Here is a 17,225-nt window from a genome sequence, read left to right on the forward strand (position 1 = left end):
AATTTAAAATTTGAAAGGATCCACCAACCAAACTTTTTTTTTTAATTTACTTTATAAATAATTTTAAACCAATAGTCAAACTTATTAAAGTAGCTTTGTTAAAAGGTTTTTGCAAAACGCACAGCCGACCGCTAAATGTCTGTTTTACAAAACGGCCCGTTTTGGATGGATTTTTTGTATATTTATATAATAGATGACTTGTAACGCCTTGATGTTATGAAATAACTTGTTTGATAAAAAGTGATTGTATATTCTGTTCTTCAAAATTATTTCTGAAATGTTAGAAAAAACAGAGAGGATGGATGGTGTTAAACATTAGTTTTTTCTCCTTCTTTAAATATAGGAAAAATTTTTGCTATTTTTAAATTATCAGGATAAACTTCCTGATTCATAGAGCATTTAAAAATTTGGAAATAGTAAATGTTTTAAAAAGTCAAGTTAGTTTATAATAACATTCCCATTGACATCATCTGGACCAACTGCTTTATTCGACTTAAACAATTTAAAAGCACTTTCAAACTGTTTAAAAGACAAATCCAAAAATTCCTGATACGAGTTTAGAGTGTCATATCTTGCCTTTATTAATGTGTTAGGGTTGGAGTTTTTTCGGCTAGGATTGGTCCAACAGATACAAAATATTTATTAAATTCAAAAGCAATTGTTTTTTGATCAAGAAAAAGATTATCATCTACCTTTATAACTAAGGGCAAAGTTTGCGACATTTTTTTTGTATTACCAGTAATTTGTTTATTAGTTACCAAGTTCATTTTGAGTTTAATTTGTACTTTTTAGGTTAATCAGAGTAGTAAATTGTTTATAAATTTTTCCGAAGGCGTTCAAATAATCTTTCATAATATTTATAAATGGTCTTACCATTTACATCTATCCAAAAACGGTCCCAACCTCATTTTTGAGGACCAAAAAAACGACCGATGGGGCATTATTCTAAGAGGTCCCAGGTGTCACCAGATGTAAAAATTAAAATCTAATCTCTATATTCAAGGGAGAAAAACACACTTTTAAGTTTTATAACACTTTGCGCTGCTGATTACACTTGGAGCCCCGTTGTTAATCAATTTTGTTTATTTTTTCATTTTTGTTTATGAAGTTTTTAAAAACAATCAAAAAATCTTTACATATATGTGTTGGCTATAACCTGACCAAAAATCAGCTCCTTAACACTTGTGGTTTGTGTACAGGGACCTAAAGTATAAGGTATGGCACTAAAAGCCTCTTTAAAAAAAGACAAGGGATGCTTTACGTTTTTATTCTAACCTTGTTATCGACTATGCAAGTTTCAAAATTTAATTAAATGAAGCCTTGACATGTATCTTTCAGGCAAAAATAAAAGAAGCAAGATATCTTTTATCTGTGCAAAGATACGGCTCTTAAAGTAGGAATCTCGCCTTTGAAAAAACGGCCAAAGTAAAGCAAATGTTGTGGTTTTTATGCTTTTTAAAGATTCAAAGTTACATCAAATAACTTTTTTAGGTACAAAATCATGTGACTAGTGGATATGGGATTCTATGGTTGTTAGACTTCACATTTGTGTGTATTTTGTCTGCAAAAAAAGTGCTTTTTCTGTCCAAGATTGTATAAAATATGGGGCAGAAAACACATAATTAGAGGCATTTTTTCTAATTGTTTTGAGTTTAACACAAAAAAACCTCTTTTTATTTTAGTTGTTAAACTCACAGGTTTGTTGCTTTTGTTTAAAATAATTCACCAAATATTGGATATAATAAAAACTTTTTTTCATATAGTAAAAATTACTATAGAATTGTAAATTTAAAATTAATTGGTAATTTATAAATAAATTTCAAAATAAATCTAAGAATTAAGTTGTTTTTATATAAATCAAATATGTATAACCTTGTTGTGCTTTTTTTCTTCTCATAAAATCTTTTATTGCTTTGACCAAGTTTTTTCTACTATTTAAAAACGTGAAAACAAATATTTCTTATTTTCCGGGAAAAGCCACATCAAAGTAATTACATTTAAACAGTCAACAGTCTATACAACTAAATAGATATTTTACCATTACAAGTTTGTACTGAAGTTATTTTGTAAAGATCAGTTTTTTAAACACTGAAATGCCATATAATAGAAAAACTCATCAAGATTGTCGGCAATCTGTATACTTCTTTTGTATTTCAAAGTGTGATAGGCATATTTCTGATTTCATCAAGGAAAGAATACTCTGCATTTTTTTGTTAATTGCATTGATTTTAAGGACAATAGAGTTTCATTGGACATATGTAATTCCTGCAGAGCAATGATACAAAAGCATGACAAATGAGATAGAAACTTGCCTCTTCCCAAGCTACATGACTTAAACAAAGTGATTATTAGACCATAGACTGGAGGATTTAATTCTTGTAATTGTTTAATTTGCCAGGTTGGCTAACTAAAAGGACATTCTACAAAGTTCATTTTTTCAACCGATCAAGATTAGAAAAGAACCATCAAGAGCTTTGATAAACTATGTTCAAACTGTCCCAGTGTAGTCAAAAGAGGAATAACACATGATTGTTCACAAATTGATGTGCCTTTCTTTATTGCATGTGACATAAAATTAGCCAATATCATCTGTGGCATTCAGTCTCACTCAAGCAAACACCCTCGCTGTTGATGTGATGTTAAATCTAGTGACCTCAAAGAATAGGAAACTCCAAGAAACTTTAGATCCATTAGGTTGCAATACAAAGCGTTCATTGAGAAAGGGAATGGAAAAATGTGCTCAAAGGATTTTCATAATGTTGTTCATAACCCATTGTTTGACCAAGAAGATGTCAAACAAGTTATTGAGTTTATTCCCCCAATGGAACTTCATCTCTTCCTTGGCATTGTAAATCAGCTCTATTATTCAATGCTTAAAATATGGCCTAAAATCAAAGATTGGCAATTACTTCTCAAATTGAAACTACAACCTTATCATGGTGGAGAGTTTGTCGGGAATGATTGTCATAAGCTTTTGAAGAATATGAATGTTTTGCATAAAATTGTTGAAAGTGTAAAGACAGGCGGGAATATGCTTGCATATGCAAGACATATTTATGGTATATGCAAAACAAATTGCTTGCATATGCATAAGCTGCAGGCAGGCATATGCTTTGTTTTGAAAAAACATTCCAACATTTTTAAATTGTTGTTAGCTCCTGTTTTAAAAGGACACTAAATACTGCATTTGTTCAACACATTAAAGACTTTAAGAACTCCTATCTTCAACTCCCAGTTTCAGTCTCCCCAAAAGCACATGCAGTGTTCTAACATGTTTCTGAATTTATGGCTCTAAAGGGTACAGCATTGGGCATTTTTAGTGAGCAATCAACAAAAAACTTGCATTCAATCTTCAGTGCTCAATGGGCAAGGTACTAAAGAAACCCTGATCACCCTGGTTATGGAGGCCAGTTACTAAAACGTGCTAATGACTATAACAGCAAGCATCTTTGAATTCGATTTTTTAAATAATTCATTTTTTTTAAACAGTTAAACAGCAAAGGAGCCAAAATCGAGAAAAACGGAGTCGAGAAAAATTGAGGAAAAACTCCGTCGGAGTTGAGAAAAAATCGGAGTTACGATAATACTTCGTTATAAATTAAGAAATTAAACTAACTTGTTTATAATTAAACATTGTTCTTGTATTTATCATTTTTAATTTTATGTATTTCGATTTATAATTCATATTACACTTTTAAAAAATTTATATTTTTATATTTTTTAGTACTTAAATATTTTTTTTATCACAATCTTTAACGAACAAGTTTTATTGAACAAATGGCTTTTTAAACGGCATCTTTTAGGAAGAAGGTGTGAACTTTCAGTTAAATGCCCTTCCGCGGTGATCTGCAATAAAGGCTGCTTGTGGCACCTTTAGTAAAAACTAAAAATTAAATTAAAAAAAAATGTATTTATTCTGAAGATCTTTTAAAATGATATTTTTAAAAGATAAAAACATTTCATCAGAAAGCGAACTATCATTTCATCAGAAAGTGAACTACGAAACTTTGTGATAAATCTGGAAGACGAGGTGAAAACTCTTTCTGCTTCCGAGGAAGTTGCTTGAATTCTGTGGATGGCTAGTGTAAATTTTGAAACTGCTTCTGATTTCACACAAGTTACTTTATATTCTTATAACTGATTGGTAAAGGCCTTGATTTTTTTTGGTATTTTAGCTGTTGATTGATTTTGATATAGAACTTCTTGAATTTCGAAAAAAAAAGATGTCAATTGTGATGGTTCTTCTGGAGGCTATTTTCTTTTGTTGCAAATAGTTGATCAAATAATTTTACAGCATAAACTTAAATATCTTTTTTGAAGCGTAAAAAAATGAGTGGTTTTTATTTTTGAAAAAATCGGGATTGTGCAAATAACGACTCAGTGATACCAACATAATGTTTTTACGATTTTCGCATCTGGAGATTAACGCCTCTGCAAAATTAGAACTGATGTCAGTTTCTACAACTTTTAATTTCCTTACTAACGTTTTCATAATGATGTCATACTCAAAAACTATTGTATTTGGTTTTTCCAAGCGAACTGCAGCGTCAGCAATGACTTCCAATAAATCAGACAGCAATTTTAAGAAATCCAAGTTATTTGAATCTAACATGTTTAAGCAGTTTAGTTCCTCAAGTGTTTTTTTTTTTTTTTACAGCTTCTTAGCAATCCAAAAATCTTTTGATTATCTGAAAAACACTGTTCCATCTAGTGCGGTTGTCGAGCATTCTTTGTCATGCGAAGATCCGTAAATTTTGTGTATTATTCTTTTAAGAACTTCTTATCAAAACGATGAATATTTCAAAAAATTAATTAGTATTTGAAGTTTCTGTAGACTTTTTTTGATATTTTTTTCATATTTAATCTCATTCTCCGAATAATCAAAAAGAAACTCTCTTTCAGTCTCTCCATCAGTTTCCGTTACTGTTTTAATATCCGATTCAGTTTCTATAATATAATTTTAGTTATTATAATAACTGTTTTCATTCTCTTCTTTTGGTTTTTTTTTTTTTTAAAGTTTAGGGTAGGGTAGGGCAAGACGTCAATAAGCTCAAGTTCCCTGTGTATTTTTGAGAGCTAGGTAGAATAATACTGTTAAATTTCTCTTATATCCTATTGTTTTAAATATATATATATATATATATATATATATATATATATATATTTACATACATATATATATATATATATATATATATATATATATATATATATATATATATATATATATATATATATATATATATATATATATATATATATAACAAAATTAAATATAAAATCTCATCTTAAAGAATTTTAAAAGCTTCTTTTCTCTGCTTTAAAAAACCTTGCGCAACTATAGTTTTGCAATGAATATTTAGTTACACATGCTATGGACAACTAAATATTCGCCACTTTTCTCCAACATTAAAGACAATCCAATATCCACATCATATAGGGTTGTAACAGCAATATAAAAAAGAAAAACCTCAATCAAACCTAATTTTTAATCATCCTTATAATAACATTCTTAATTCCAAATTGCAATCTTAAACAAGAGAACAATGTTTCGCACAACCAAGAAATGTTGTGAATAGCAGCATCATTTAATTTCTTGGATGTAGAAAAATTACAATTAAAGGCTTTGAGTTAAGGATTAGAACCATCATCGTTTCTAAAAAAAAAAAAGATAAAAAAAAAAAAAAAAGAGAATAAAGTACTCGCTCAAACAAAATATCCGCAACTTCGTTGATATGTGCATTAATTTAAATTATGAACATTTTTATTTACTAATTATAATCACGTTATGTGTTTAAGCTAACATCAAATTACGTTAATAACGGCGTACTCTGTAAAGTTATGCATTAAAAAAATACTCCAGCCACGTAAAATCTTTTTTAAATGTTGAAGTCTTTTCTTAAAAATAGTCAACGGCAGTTAGGTTGTTCAGTTTAATAGCCCTTATAATTCTATTATTTTTTTAATAAATTTTTTACATTTAATATCGACCTGTTATGAATGTCTTTAACTTAGAGTGTTTAAACTTTAAAAAGAGAAATGGTTAATACAAGTTCTAGCCATTAAAATAAGTTATTTTTTTTTAGGCTAATTGCTTTAGTGCTAAAGCAAACGTGTTACTTTAAAATAGTTTATCAGGAAGCATCTATAAAACCTCAAAAGTTAGATACAATCATACTATGTTGCTGTTATAGTTTTACAAATGAAATAAATTTACAGAGCCGGGTGTTAATTACTCTTGAGTTCTTAAGAGTCATTTTTTGTAAGAATCAGGCAGTCAATGGAAGTGACCTCCTCCAAATTGCTTGAATTTTTTATATATTGATCAGAATATAGAGAAAACCTGTTGGGGAAAAAAAAAATTTTCAAAAATGTTTCGTTCACTCGGAATCTGGGCTTAAATTTTTGAGATTTTTCTGAAAATTTTTAGAAATTTAGTTTTTGCCACTTTTGAACCCATTTTTTTGGCAAGGCAAAAAGTTGCACATAGCTTTTGTAGTTAATATTAGACGTAACCCAAAAGCTCTCTCCAAAAAATATAAAAAAGTTGCGTGACACTGTGCGGTTGGCTAATTATCATAGTTCAAAAGTACAAAATCAATCACTTTTGTCAATTTTTATTCGGAGTTAATTCTAGCGGCGAAGTGTTGCACACAATTTTTCTTTTAGGATTTGAAATTATCAAAGGTATTGAGTCTAAAAATGCAAAGAAAGTTATGTGATACCTAAGGACTATTAATATATTAAGGCTTGAAATTGGAAAAAAATGTTTTAGTATACTTACAAAATGAACCATTACGGCAGAGGCGCTTAGTTTTGTAAAAATGTAAACATATCCAACTGTCAATACAAAAAGGTCCTAACATAATAATAAAAAAAATTCATGTGATCTTTAGATATTAAGTTAAAAATAAAGGTACAAATTGTTAAAAATGATTAAGTACGAAGAGATATTTTTTTGGACACACAGATGAGGTTTTCGCTCACAATAAAATTTCTATCATCCAAAATTAGCATTTAGCATTACACAAAACATTGCACGTAATGTTAAGAAAAAATTTAAGCGTTTCTGACTATGATATAGAAATCATAACAATTGAAATAAATAATAATAAAAAACAATACATGATCAGAAGTGAATTATTTAAATTTACGTCATAACCAAATAACTTGTGGTGATCGAATGGAAGAAGAATCGCTGATATCACGATTGTGGAGAAACAAGTTAGTGGGCGGTTGTTTACTTTACCATAAAAATGTCTTAACTTTATTTTAACGATTTTTAAAATTTGCATAAATAGAGTAGATATTTTATCATTGCTATTGAGAAATAGGTACTGCATAAATAGAACTTGTTTTTAGTTGAGTATGAAACAAAACAAATATTTTTATGAAAACTGTTGTTGCTTTTCAAAAGAAAATTGTGGATCATTCAAAAAACATAAAATTATAAACAAAATGTTCTACATTCATCAGCTGGGAGATGTTGATGTTAAGAAACACCTCATCAACTTAAAGGTAATTATGTATTTTAAATTTACGCAGACTGTAATATAATTTTTATAATTACATACTTTATAACTTCTCTGCAATAAGATTTTCAGACAAAGTTCTTTAAACAAAAAAAAATAGCTCTTTTAATTAATTCCTCACTCTTTTAATAAATAATCACTAAATTAATCACACTCTTGCAATATTGTATTTTAATAATAACAACAATGTATTTCAAACTTGTAAACATTTTTCGTGAAGAGTCAGATTATAAACAATGCTTTAAATGACACACTTAATAAGTGTTTAAAAGATTGTTTTTAGGTCATGCGATTAAACGATAATAATATTTGGGAAGAAAATGGACTTATTGCAAATAGACTTAAAAGAAATCTTGAAAAGGATGAACAAATATGTGCTTTTCACCGGTACACGTTTGGTATTGCATGGAGTCCTCCAAAAACATGCTTTCATCCTCACCATCTAAATATAAAAGGAAAAAAATCTCCCGCTTTAAGGGCGTCACCATTACATGTCGTCATATCAATGTCAAAGCGATACAATGAAGTATTTTCAGTTGGTACAATGCTGTGTTTTACCCATTTAAAGCAAGAAACTGCTTTATCTAGAGTCAACGAAAACACCAATTTATGTACAGAAACACAAACACAACAAGAACAAACATATATGACACCTGCTACTCCAGATGAAGAATTTGATCCCGGTGAAATTAATGTTTCACAGGAGATTTTGGACGAATCTCTAAGAAGCCGTGAGAGTGTAACTGAGGTTCTTAATGCAAGTCCAATAAAATTTAGATTAAAAAGGAAGTTCGAATATCTGGAAGATACTACTAAAGATAAGTTAAAACGCAAGTATGTTCGCCTAGAAAACTTATTAAAGAAAAAATTTGCGGAAGCTGTTGCTCCTGGACAAGAGGAAATACTTATAGATTTTCTTAAAAGTAAAAATGCTGATGAAATAAATAGCCCTCTCCCAATTGAAATTATTCGTGCTCAGAAAGTATATAAGCAAAGTGATTCCATGGGAAAGTTAGTTATCCTCTCATTATTAGACCATACCAAGTATACCAAAAAGTTTATAATGAACACATTTGAGTGTACCAAACATCGTATAGAAACAGTAAGAAAATGGCATGCATCTCATAAAGGGTTGGCATTTCCAGAGAAGAAAGTATTCGTCCGATCTAGGCTTGATCAAACAAAGTGTGAACATTTCTTAGACTTTATATTTACAAGCGGTATTTTGCATGATGTTGCTTATGGAATAACCAAATTAAAATACGACAGCGGTGAAGAACAAAAGATAGTGCATGCAATACTGACGACAAAATAAAGCCACGCTATCATGTTCTATCAAAAAAGTTGTAGTGAAAACAATTATATACCATTATCTGATTCAAGTTTGTGGAAAGTATTGCATGCAATAAAACCTTCAAGTCGAAAAAGCTTAGCTGGATTAGATGATGTTACTGCTTCAGGCATGAATGGTTTTCAAACATTACAAAAATTGGCACAAAGATTTAGTTCTAAATCTCTCAAAGCTGCCTTTGAAAAAGGAAAAAGGTATTTGAAAACAAGTTATCAAACCAATTGTAGTGTCAATGACTCAAACATTTCTTCTCATAGCTCAAAACATGCCTTATCAGATCCATCTGAAAAAAATCTTCAATCCAACACAGAGATATCAGAAGTGGTATGTGCCGATTGCTATGATTTGTGCAAAGCTATCGAGATGATCAAAGAACTAACAATTCAAAATTCTGACGATGCTGATTCTATTTATGATTTGGAAATTGCTGTAAAGGATGTATTCAACTACATAAAACACCTGATGAGAGATTCTCAACAGAAAAAGGCGAAAATTGAAGCTTTTAAGCAATTAAACGATGAAACTGCTTTCTGGCTTAAAGATTTTTGTCAAAAAATTCTTCCGGTTTGATACAGAGAGGGCCAAAGAGAGTATTTTGGCAAGAAAGGAATGAGTTTACATGTGGATATATTCTTCATAAAAATAGCAGGAAAGTTATTCAAACGTGTTTACTTTACTTCAATGTATAGGTGTGATCAGGGAATAGGTGATGTTGTTTCGTTAGCCACTGCAGTTTTAGACCAATTCAGAATTGATCAACCGCATATCAAGAAAATGTTTACCAAATCTGATAATGCCGGCTGCTATCAGGGGAAATCTTTCAGCTGAAGCAATCTACAATGTATGCAAAGAGAGAGATATAAAGTTGCTGAGATATGATTATAATGAACCCTGTTGTGGAAAAGATCAATGTGACAGGGAGAGTGCAGTTGTAAAGACAATTTTAAGGAGTTACGTTGACTCTGGTAATAATCTTTTGACTGCTGAAGATATACACAAGTCTATGCATTATAGTTTTGGCGCTAAAGATGCAAAAGTAGCAGTTGCTCAAATTAGCAATGATAAAACTGTAGTTACTGGACCAAAGATTAAGAACATTAGCAACTATCACTCATTTGAGTTTGGTGAGAAAAGTATGAAGATGTGGCGTTATTTCAATATCGGTGAGGGAATTGAACAAGAGTATGGAAATCTTAAAATTCAACCCTCGATTAAGTTGTTGTTGCCATATAGCAAAACAGATAATTCAGTTAAGCGTAACAAGTCACTTAAGGAAAAACAGAAAAGAAGTGACAGGCAATTATATTCATTAAGATTTTGCACTGAAATGAATTGTACTTTATCATTTGAAAGCGATGCTGAGTTACATGCTATCCGGTCTTCATACAGTTCCGAAATCATTAACATCATTGGATAAAGTTCGCAACTCGTTTGTTCATAAGATGAAAATTACTTCACAACTAAATATGCCAATTTCTTCATCCTCTAACATTGCTTCCGTAAAAGACAAACCACATTGCATGAACATTTTTCTATTGCAAGGTTGGGCATTACCAGTTCGAAGTTCTTTTAGATTTTCAAATCAGCAGAAAGAACTGTTGTATAAATACTTTATTCGTGGAGAAGAATCAGGTAATAAAATGAGCCCTGAGCAGGTTAACATGCAGCTGAGGAGAGAACTTTCGCCTGATCAATATGTAACTAGCCAACAGATAAGATCTTTATTTTCAAAGTAGGCATTGTTGCTATCAAAACTTTTGCAAATTAGATTATGTTTCTGCCTGTTAAATAGTTCTTTTACAAATATGAAATTAAAATTTAGGTGAAAGTTATAATTTTGTGTGTTTGTTTACATATGTTTAAAAATATGTACAATTGATATTGTTATAGATTTAGTAACCTGAAAAGAAAAGGTAAGCTGGTAGAACCGACAACAGAAAATAATGAAAATAGTCAGGTTAACGATAACAAAGAAGTTTATGGCGAAAATGATGACTTTAATCTGGCAGGAGACAATGAAGATGATAATAAATATGAGGAAGACATCGCCAATCTTGCAAAAGAAATTTGTCTTGTATGGAAAGTGAATGATTGGGTTGCTGTTGCATATGAAAAACAATGGAATATTGGATATATTGTGGAGGTAATATTATTCAAAGTATATATTAGTTTCAAGTTTTTATTTTGTTTTACAAAACAGTGCTCTAAAATAAAAGGAATATAAATAAAATGTAAAAATAATTTCAGAATGACATTATATAAGACTTTACAAGTTTTATTGAATGTAAGCAAAATTAAACAAATCATAAACTCTTTATTATATTATTTTAAATGTTGCGCTAATACTTTTAGGTATCTATAACTGGGATCAGAGTTAATTGTATGATTAACGGGCAAGAGAAGAATACTTTTCGCTGGCCAGTAACTACCGAAGAGATAAATAACCAAACTGATAAAATTATCTGTTTAGTAAATGCTCCTTTTCTAATCAGTGGTTGTGGCGATTATTCATTATCCGAAGAAGACTATAATACAGTCATATCATTATTCTTAGAGAAACTTACTGCCGCAGAGTAGAAATTATGTGTGATGTGGTGGATAATGTGTGTAAATGACTCTATTATTAAATGAGAAACTAGTTTTTAAATGGAAAAACATTTAAATGTTTGATTTACGTTTTATTTAATTAGCAATATAGTTATCTTGATGTTAGATTTTTGTTCAGTTTTTAATTCATGTTATATCATGCGTGTGACAAAATCACACGAATTTTTTTTATTATTATGTTAGGACCTTTTTGTATTGACAGTTGGATATGTTTACATTTTTACAAAACTAAGCGCCTCTGCCGTAATGGTTCATTTTGTAAGTATACTAAAACATTTTTTTCCAATTTCAAGCCTTAATATATTATTAGGCCTTAGGTATCACATAACTTTCTTTGCATTTTTAGACTCAATACCTTTGATAATTTCAAATCCTAAAAGAAAAATTGTGTGCAACACTTCGCCGCTAGAATTAACTCCGAATAAAAATTGACAAAAGTGATTGATTTTGTACTTTTGAACTATGATAATTAGCCAACCGCACAGTGTCACGCAACTTTTTTATATTTTTTGGAGAGAGCTTTTGGGTTACGTCTGATATTAACTACAAAAGCTATGTGCAACTTTTTGCCTTGCCAAAAAAATGGGTTCAAAGGTGGCAAAAACTAAATTTCTAAAAATTTTTAAAAAAATTTAAAAAATTTAAGCCCAGATTCCGAGTGAACAAAACATTTTTGAAAATTTTTTTTTTCCCCAACAGGTTTTCTCTATATTCTGATCAATATATAAAAAATTTAAGCAATTTGGAGGAGGTCACTTCCACAATTTCAGGAATTTGCCTGATTCTTAGAAAAAACGGCTCTTAAATACAAGGAAAGGCGGTGGAAAGAAAAAGGAAGGGGGGGGGGGGAAGTTTAATAGAATAACAGTAGGGGGGAGGTCGAAATATAGTCCAAGATCTAATATAAGGAGTATATTAGATCTGGACTAAATTTGACAATAATATATATATATATATATTATATATAATTGTATGTAAAATCTGTACTAAATTTGACGGACGGGGAGGAAGGGGAGGGGCGAGGGAAAGGTAGGGAAGGGGCATCAATTTTTTTTAATGTTACAAAATAAATTTTTTTTATTAAAAATTTTAATTGATAAATCCAAACTAATATTTTTTACAAAACCCGAACAAACCTAATTATGTCTAGAGTGATGAATCGGTCGACGATGTTTAAAGTCTATTTACACTAAAATTTTTGTTTTTATCAGTGACTAAACTTTCTAATTTTTAAGACCGATTTTCCCTGAAATTTTTGTATTAGTTTTGAGATATAAATTTTTTGTCGAGAACAAGTAAAAATTAATAAACTAGGGGAGGGAGGAGGATCTTAATAAGCTTAGGGTGGGTGGTAAAACTTTCCAAAAATTAATAAACCTTTTCCCTTCCTCTTACATTTAGACCTCGATAGTATATAACTTAAAGTCAAATAAAATATAATTTAAAACTTTTTTACGTAAAGAAAATTGTTTCTTTTGATAAAAAAAAAAAAAAAAGGTGTAAAAGCGTCTTGCATTAGTTTTTTTCTACTTTAATTATTTTATATCTATTTTCTACTTAATTTATTTGATATCTATTTTCTAATTTAATTATTTGATATAAGTTTCAATTATGATTTTAGGTTTTTATTATTTGAATTTTTTAATCCGTGGACTTGGTTTTACTGGGGCTTAACTGCTAGAAAAATTACTTACCATTTATCTACACTGACCAAATTCTTTGTTATGTTATCTGTATACATTTCTGTTAAACTGGTTTATCAGAAATGCATATATATATATATATATATATATATATATATATATATATATATATATATATATATATATATATATATATATATATATATATATATATATATATATATATATATATATATATATATATATATATATATATATATATATATATACACTGGTTATATTAAAGATTTAAACTAATTAAAATTATAAGAAAGATAGTTAAACCGTTTTCAAATGATAATGGTTACATGAACTAAGTTATACTAGGCAGGTAACTTACAGCTAAAAATATCGAAATTTTTAAAACGTTATAATATTTAGTTATTTATGTAATTATAGCTTATATTATTAATTAAAAATTCTTTTAGAAGAAACATACTATTAATTTTAACAAATAAACTGTTCAAAAAAGTTTGAAAATCATATTTTGACCATAACAGTTTTAGTAACATAATTTAATAAGACTGCTGTTAAAAAATTTTATTATTATGTTCTATTTTTCATTCTTAAGTTCAATTATACGCTTTGTTAAATTTTTTAAATAACTTGAAAACTCACCTCATAGAATTCAATGCAATAATAAAACCACCATTCTTTTTGTATTGATTGTAAAGATTAGAAATCTGAATGAAAAAATTGATTATATTTGCACCTAATCTTTTAACTTTTTCACAAAATATAATCTTAGATAAAATACACTTAGAAAAAACTATTACTGCTTTTTGAATTCTTTTTTTAAGTTCATTAGAAGGATCACTTGTTGAGTCAGAATATTGCTCAATATAGTTTTCATCCGTGAAAAAACTGACCAAGTTCATATTCACAACTAAAAATAATAATAACAATCTTCTTTTACAAAACAATAACATAAAAAAATTAGTTTTTATACAAAAAATATAAATAAAAAATATACGCGTGCAACTTATCCAAGAACAATTAACTGTGTCAATAGTGTTCCCATAGCAAGGCAGACCCCGATAATTTGGTTTAGGATTATTACAGCTTCGAAATCGAGAAATTACACCCCCATCACATGGTTGAGTACACAATGACCAAGATGACCATGCTGACCAATATCCATTTACTATGAAAAACAAAAACATTTTACTATGAAAACAACAACAATTTATTATGAAAAACAACAAAACTTTATTATAAAAGGAAACAAAAAATAACAGCCTGCTAAAATGAAAAAAGATAAAATGGACCTGGGCAAACCTGGGCAAATTATATCACTATGACAATCTTCTGTGTAATTACTAGTACCCATACAACTTTGACCACCATAGGCAGGATAAGGACTATCACAAGTTCTGCTGAAGGTTTTTATTCCACCACCACATGTCTTTGAGCAATCAAGATTTTTCCAATTACTCCACACCCCAATCACTAAATGGAGTTAACCAATTTTACAATCTAAGATATCTTTCAATCTAATTCTGTAACTTTTATAAAGCATCATAAAGCATAAATTAATTTTTTATACAGTAATTAGTATTAATAAATATCAAAAAAAAGGACCAAATTTAAAAACCGATTTAATATTTGTATAACAAACTATATTATTTATATAAATATTTGTATTACAAAACTTAAACCATAACTAGGTATACTTTATTTATCACTAAAAGTCGTCATCACTATTGTCCTGAAAACTCATTTTCTTATTTGTATTAAATATAATTTTATAAAATAAATGTTTAAAAATAGCATAATTAAAATGAAAAAAATTAGCTTACTCTGTAGCATAAGGTTTACTACAAAGTCTTACATCAATGCGTTATATCATTATAATAGTGTTTACAGACTCCTTTCCTACACAGTTCATTTTTTTTTAACTACAAGTCGTTTCTACATTCCCATTCTTGACTTTGACTAAATTTTGCTTTACTCATTTTTATTTAAAAAGTTTTTAAAAATCACACAATGTTGTAAGAATATCAGTAATTGGTAACATTGTTTAGATTAACTGCTTGTAACCAAAACTGTTTTATACAGCTGAGTTTAAAAATTTCATTAACCATTATAATCCTAATGTGAAATTTCACTTGCGTCAGTAAGTGACAATCTTAAGTTAAACAAGATTTTTGGAAATCTAAAAACTTATACCTGGGCAGTTATATGTTCCACAAGACTCAACTCTTTCTTTCCCTTTTAATAAATAGCTCGTTTTATTACCCCTTCCACATGTTACAGAACACTCACTCCATGATGACCACATTTCTAATAAAAAAACACACCGTAGATGTTACATAAAAGTTTGATTACTCTCAGTTTAATACTTTTAAAACATTTTTTATCAAAAAATTTTTTTTACATGTCTTTGATATTATCAAATTGCATTAAATGAAATCTTTCTTTTAAATCCTATATGTTAATAAGTTGTTACAGTTTAGTTTTTCAAAAAGATTTTAATTTTTCCCATGCAATTTGGTTGCATATAATCCTCTTTTATTGCTTAATACATCATTATGTTGGTTTTTCCTCAGATAACTTTAAAGAAAAAAACTACAATTAAATGGAGTTGTGTAAAATAAAGTGTAAGTATTTCTCTGCATAAACAATTATGCAAAGGGAATTGAACGGTTTATTCATTTATACATACACTTAATTCAGAACTTTTTAGGTGGATAATATTCTGAAAATGTGAAAAATCCTGATCCTAGTGTCAAGTAACTACATAAAGAAACTTAAAAAAAGTCTTTTAAAGAACAGTTAAAAGATACATAATTTATCATCACTAAAATATATTTTTGAACATAATTTTTTGCCTTTAGTAAGAAAATACTTTTAATTTGGGTTATTCAATATAAATTGAAATTTATCTATTGCTAAAATTGAGGTTGTCAAATTTTTTTTTATATACTTAAAATCAGAGGACATTAGAGAATAACAAAAACTGTTTGCAATATCAAATTAAAAAATTAAATGTCATTTTAAAACATCCTAAAGCTCTTCACTGGTAAAAAACCCGAAAAAAAACAAACAAAAATAAACCACTGTCTGCAAATATGGCTGCCAATCCATGCAATAAAAATAGCATCTCATTTCATAGTCAAAAAAATTTGAAAAATTGCAAAATAAGAATTTTATATTTACAAATACTACTATGTTTAATTGCACCAATAATAGTTAAGAACAAAACTTTGTAAATAGTGCTTTAAATAAAAAGTATTTTCTTTGACTGTAGATTCATGTTTTACAAAGCTGAAAGCTGAACAGCAAATGCACAATAACAACAAAAAAAATATAAGAAAGCAGCTATAATTAGTCTCATTTTTTAATTTTTAACTATTTATAAACTAATTCAAATTTTTTTTAATTTCTAGGTAACATTTTTTATAATGTTAACATTTAATATTATAGCAGAATTTTATATTTAGAACTATAATACTATTCTGAACATTTTAAATTTAATATCATACCAGAGCATTCTGTTACTTGCAACATTTCACCATCACACCAATTACTGGTATTTGAAACAAGACACTCCCTTGTTCTGTTTATAAGTCCATTAGAGCTATTACATGAAGTCCAATTACTCCATTGTGTCCAAAAAACTAAAAAAATAAGCAAATTACAATGAAGATTAAAATAAACAAAGACTTTCTTGGTGGTATGATACTTTAACCAATTAAAAGCAGATTTGTCTCAAAAACTTAACTAATCAATCTAATCGTGTATGTATAAATATATATACATATATAAATATATATATATATATATATATATATATATATATATATATATATATATAGTATATATATATATATATATATATATATATATATATATATATATATATATATATATATATATAAATATATATATATATACATATATATTTATATATATATAGATATAAATGCATATATATATATATATATATATGTATATATACATATATATATATATATATATATATATATATATATATATATATATATATATATATATATATATATATTTATATATATATATATATATATAAAT

At 28.1% G+C, this 17,225-nt stretch overlaps 1 protein-coding gene across 16 annotated transcripts in view; it reads right to left on the reverse strand.

The window, feature by feature from the left end:
- Positions 1–5,309: 5,309 nt before the first annotated feature.
- Positions 5,310–17,225, reverse strand: part of LOC136080676 (A disintegrin and metalloproteinase with thrombospondin motifs adt-1-like) — a 91,073-nt gene continuing 79,157 nt past the window's right edge. For 14 of the 16 annotated variants that reach the window (XM_065797629.1, XM_065797635.1, XM_065797633.1 and 11 more), the window contains 7 exons: positions 16,658–16,792; positions 15,342–15,455; positions 14,451–14,621; positions 14,146–14,316; positions 13,949–14,058; positions 13,791–13,855; positions 5,310–5,656 (listed from right to left, as the gene is read on the reverse strand). In XM_065797629.1, coding sequence (XP_065653701.1) covers positions 5,632–5,656; positions 13,791–13,855; positions 13,949–14,058; positions 14,146–14,316; positions 14,451–14,621; positions 15,342–15,455; positions 16,658–16,792 — 791 coding nt within the window. In that variant the 3' untranslated portion in view covers positions 5,310–5,631. Of the gene's footprint in view, positions 5,657–13,790; positions 13,856–13,948; positions 14,059–14,145; positions 14,317–14,440; positions 14,622–15,341; positions 15,456–16,657; positions 16,793–17,225 lie in introns of those variants that run through there. The other 2 variants (XR_010638592.1, XR_010638591.1) reach the window with 2 other exon arrangements.

This window comes from Hydra vulgaris, chromosome 05 (assembly GCF_038396675.1).
Source record: "Hydra vulgaris chromosome 05, alternate assembly HydraT2T_AEP".
NCBI lineage: Eukaryota > Metazoa > Cnidaria > Hydrozoa > Anthoathecata > Hydridae > Hydra > Hydra vulgaris.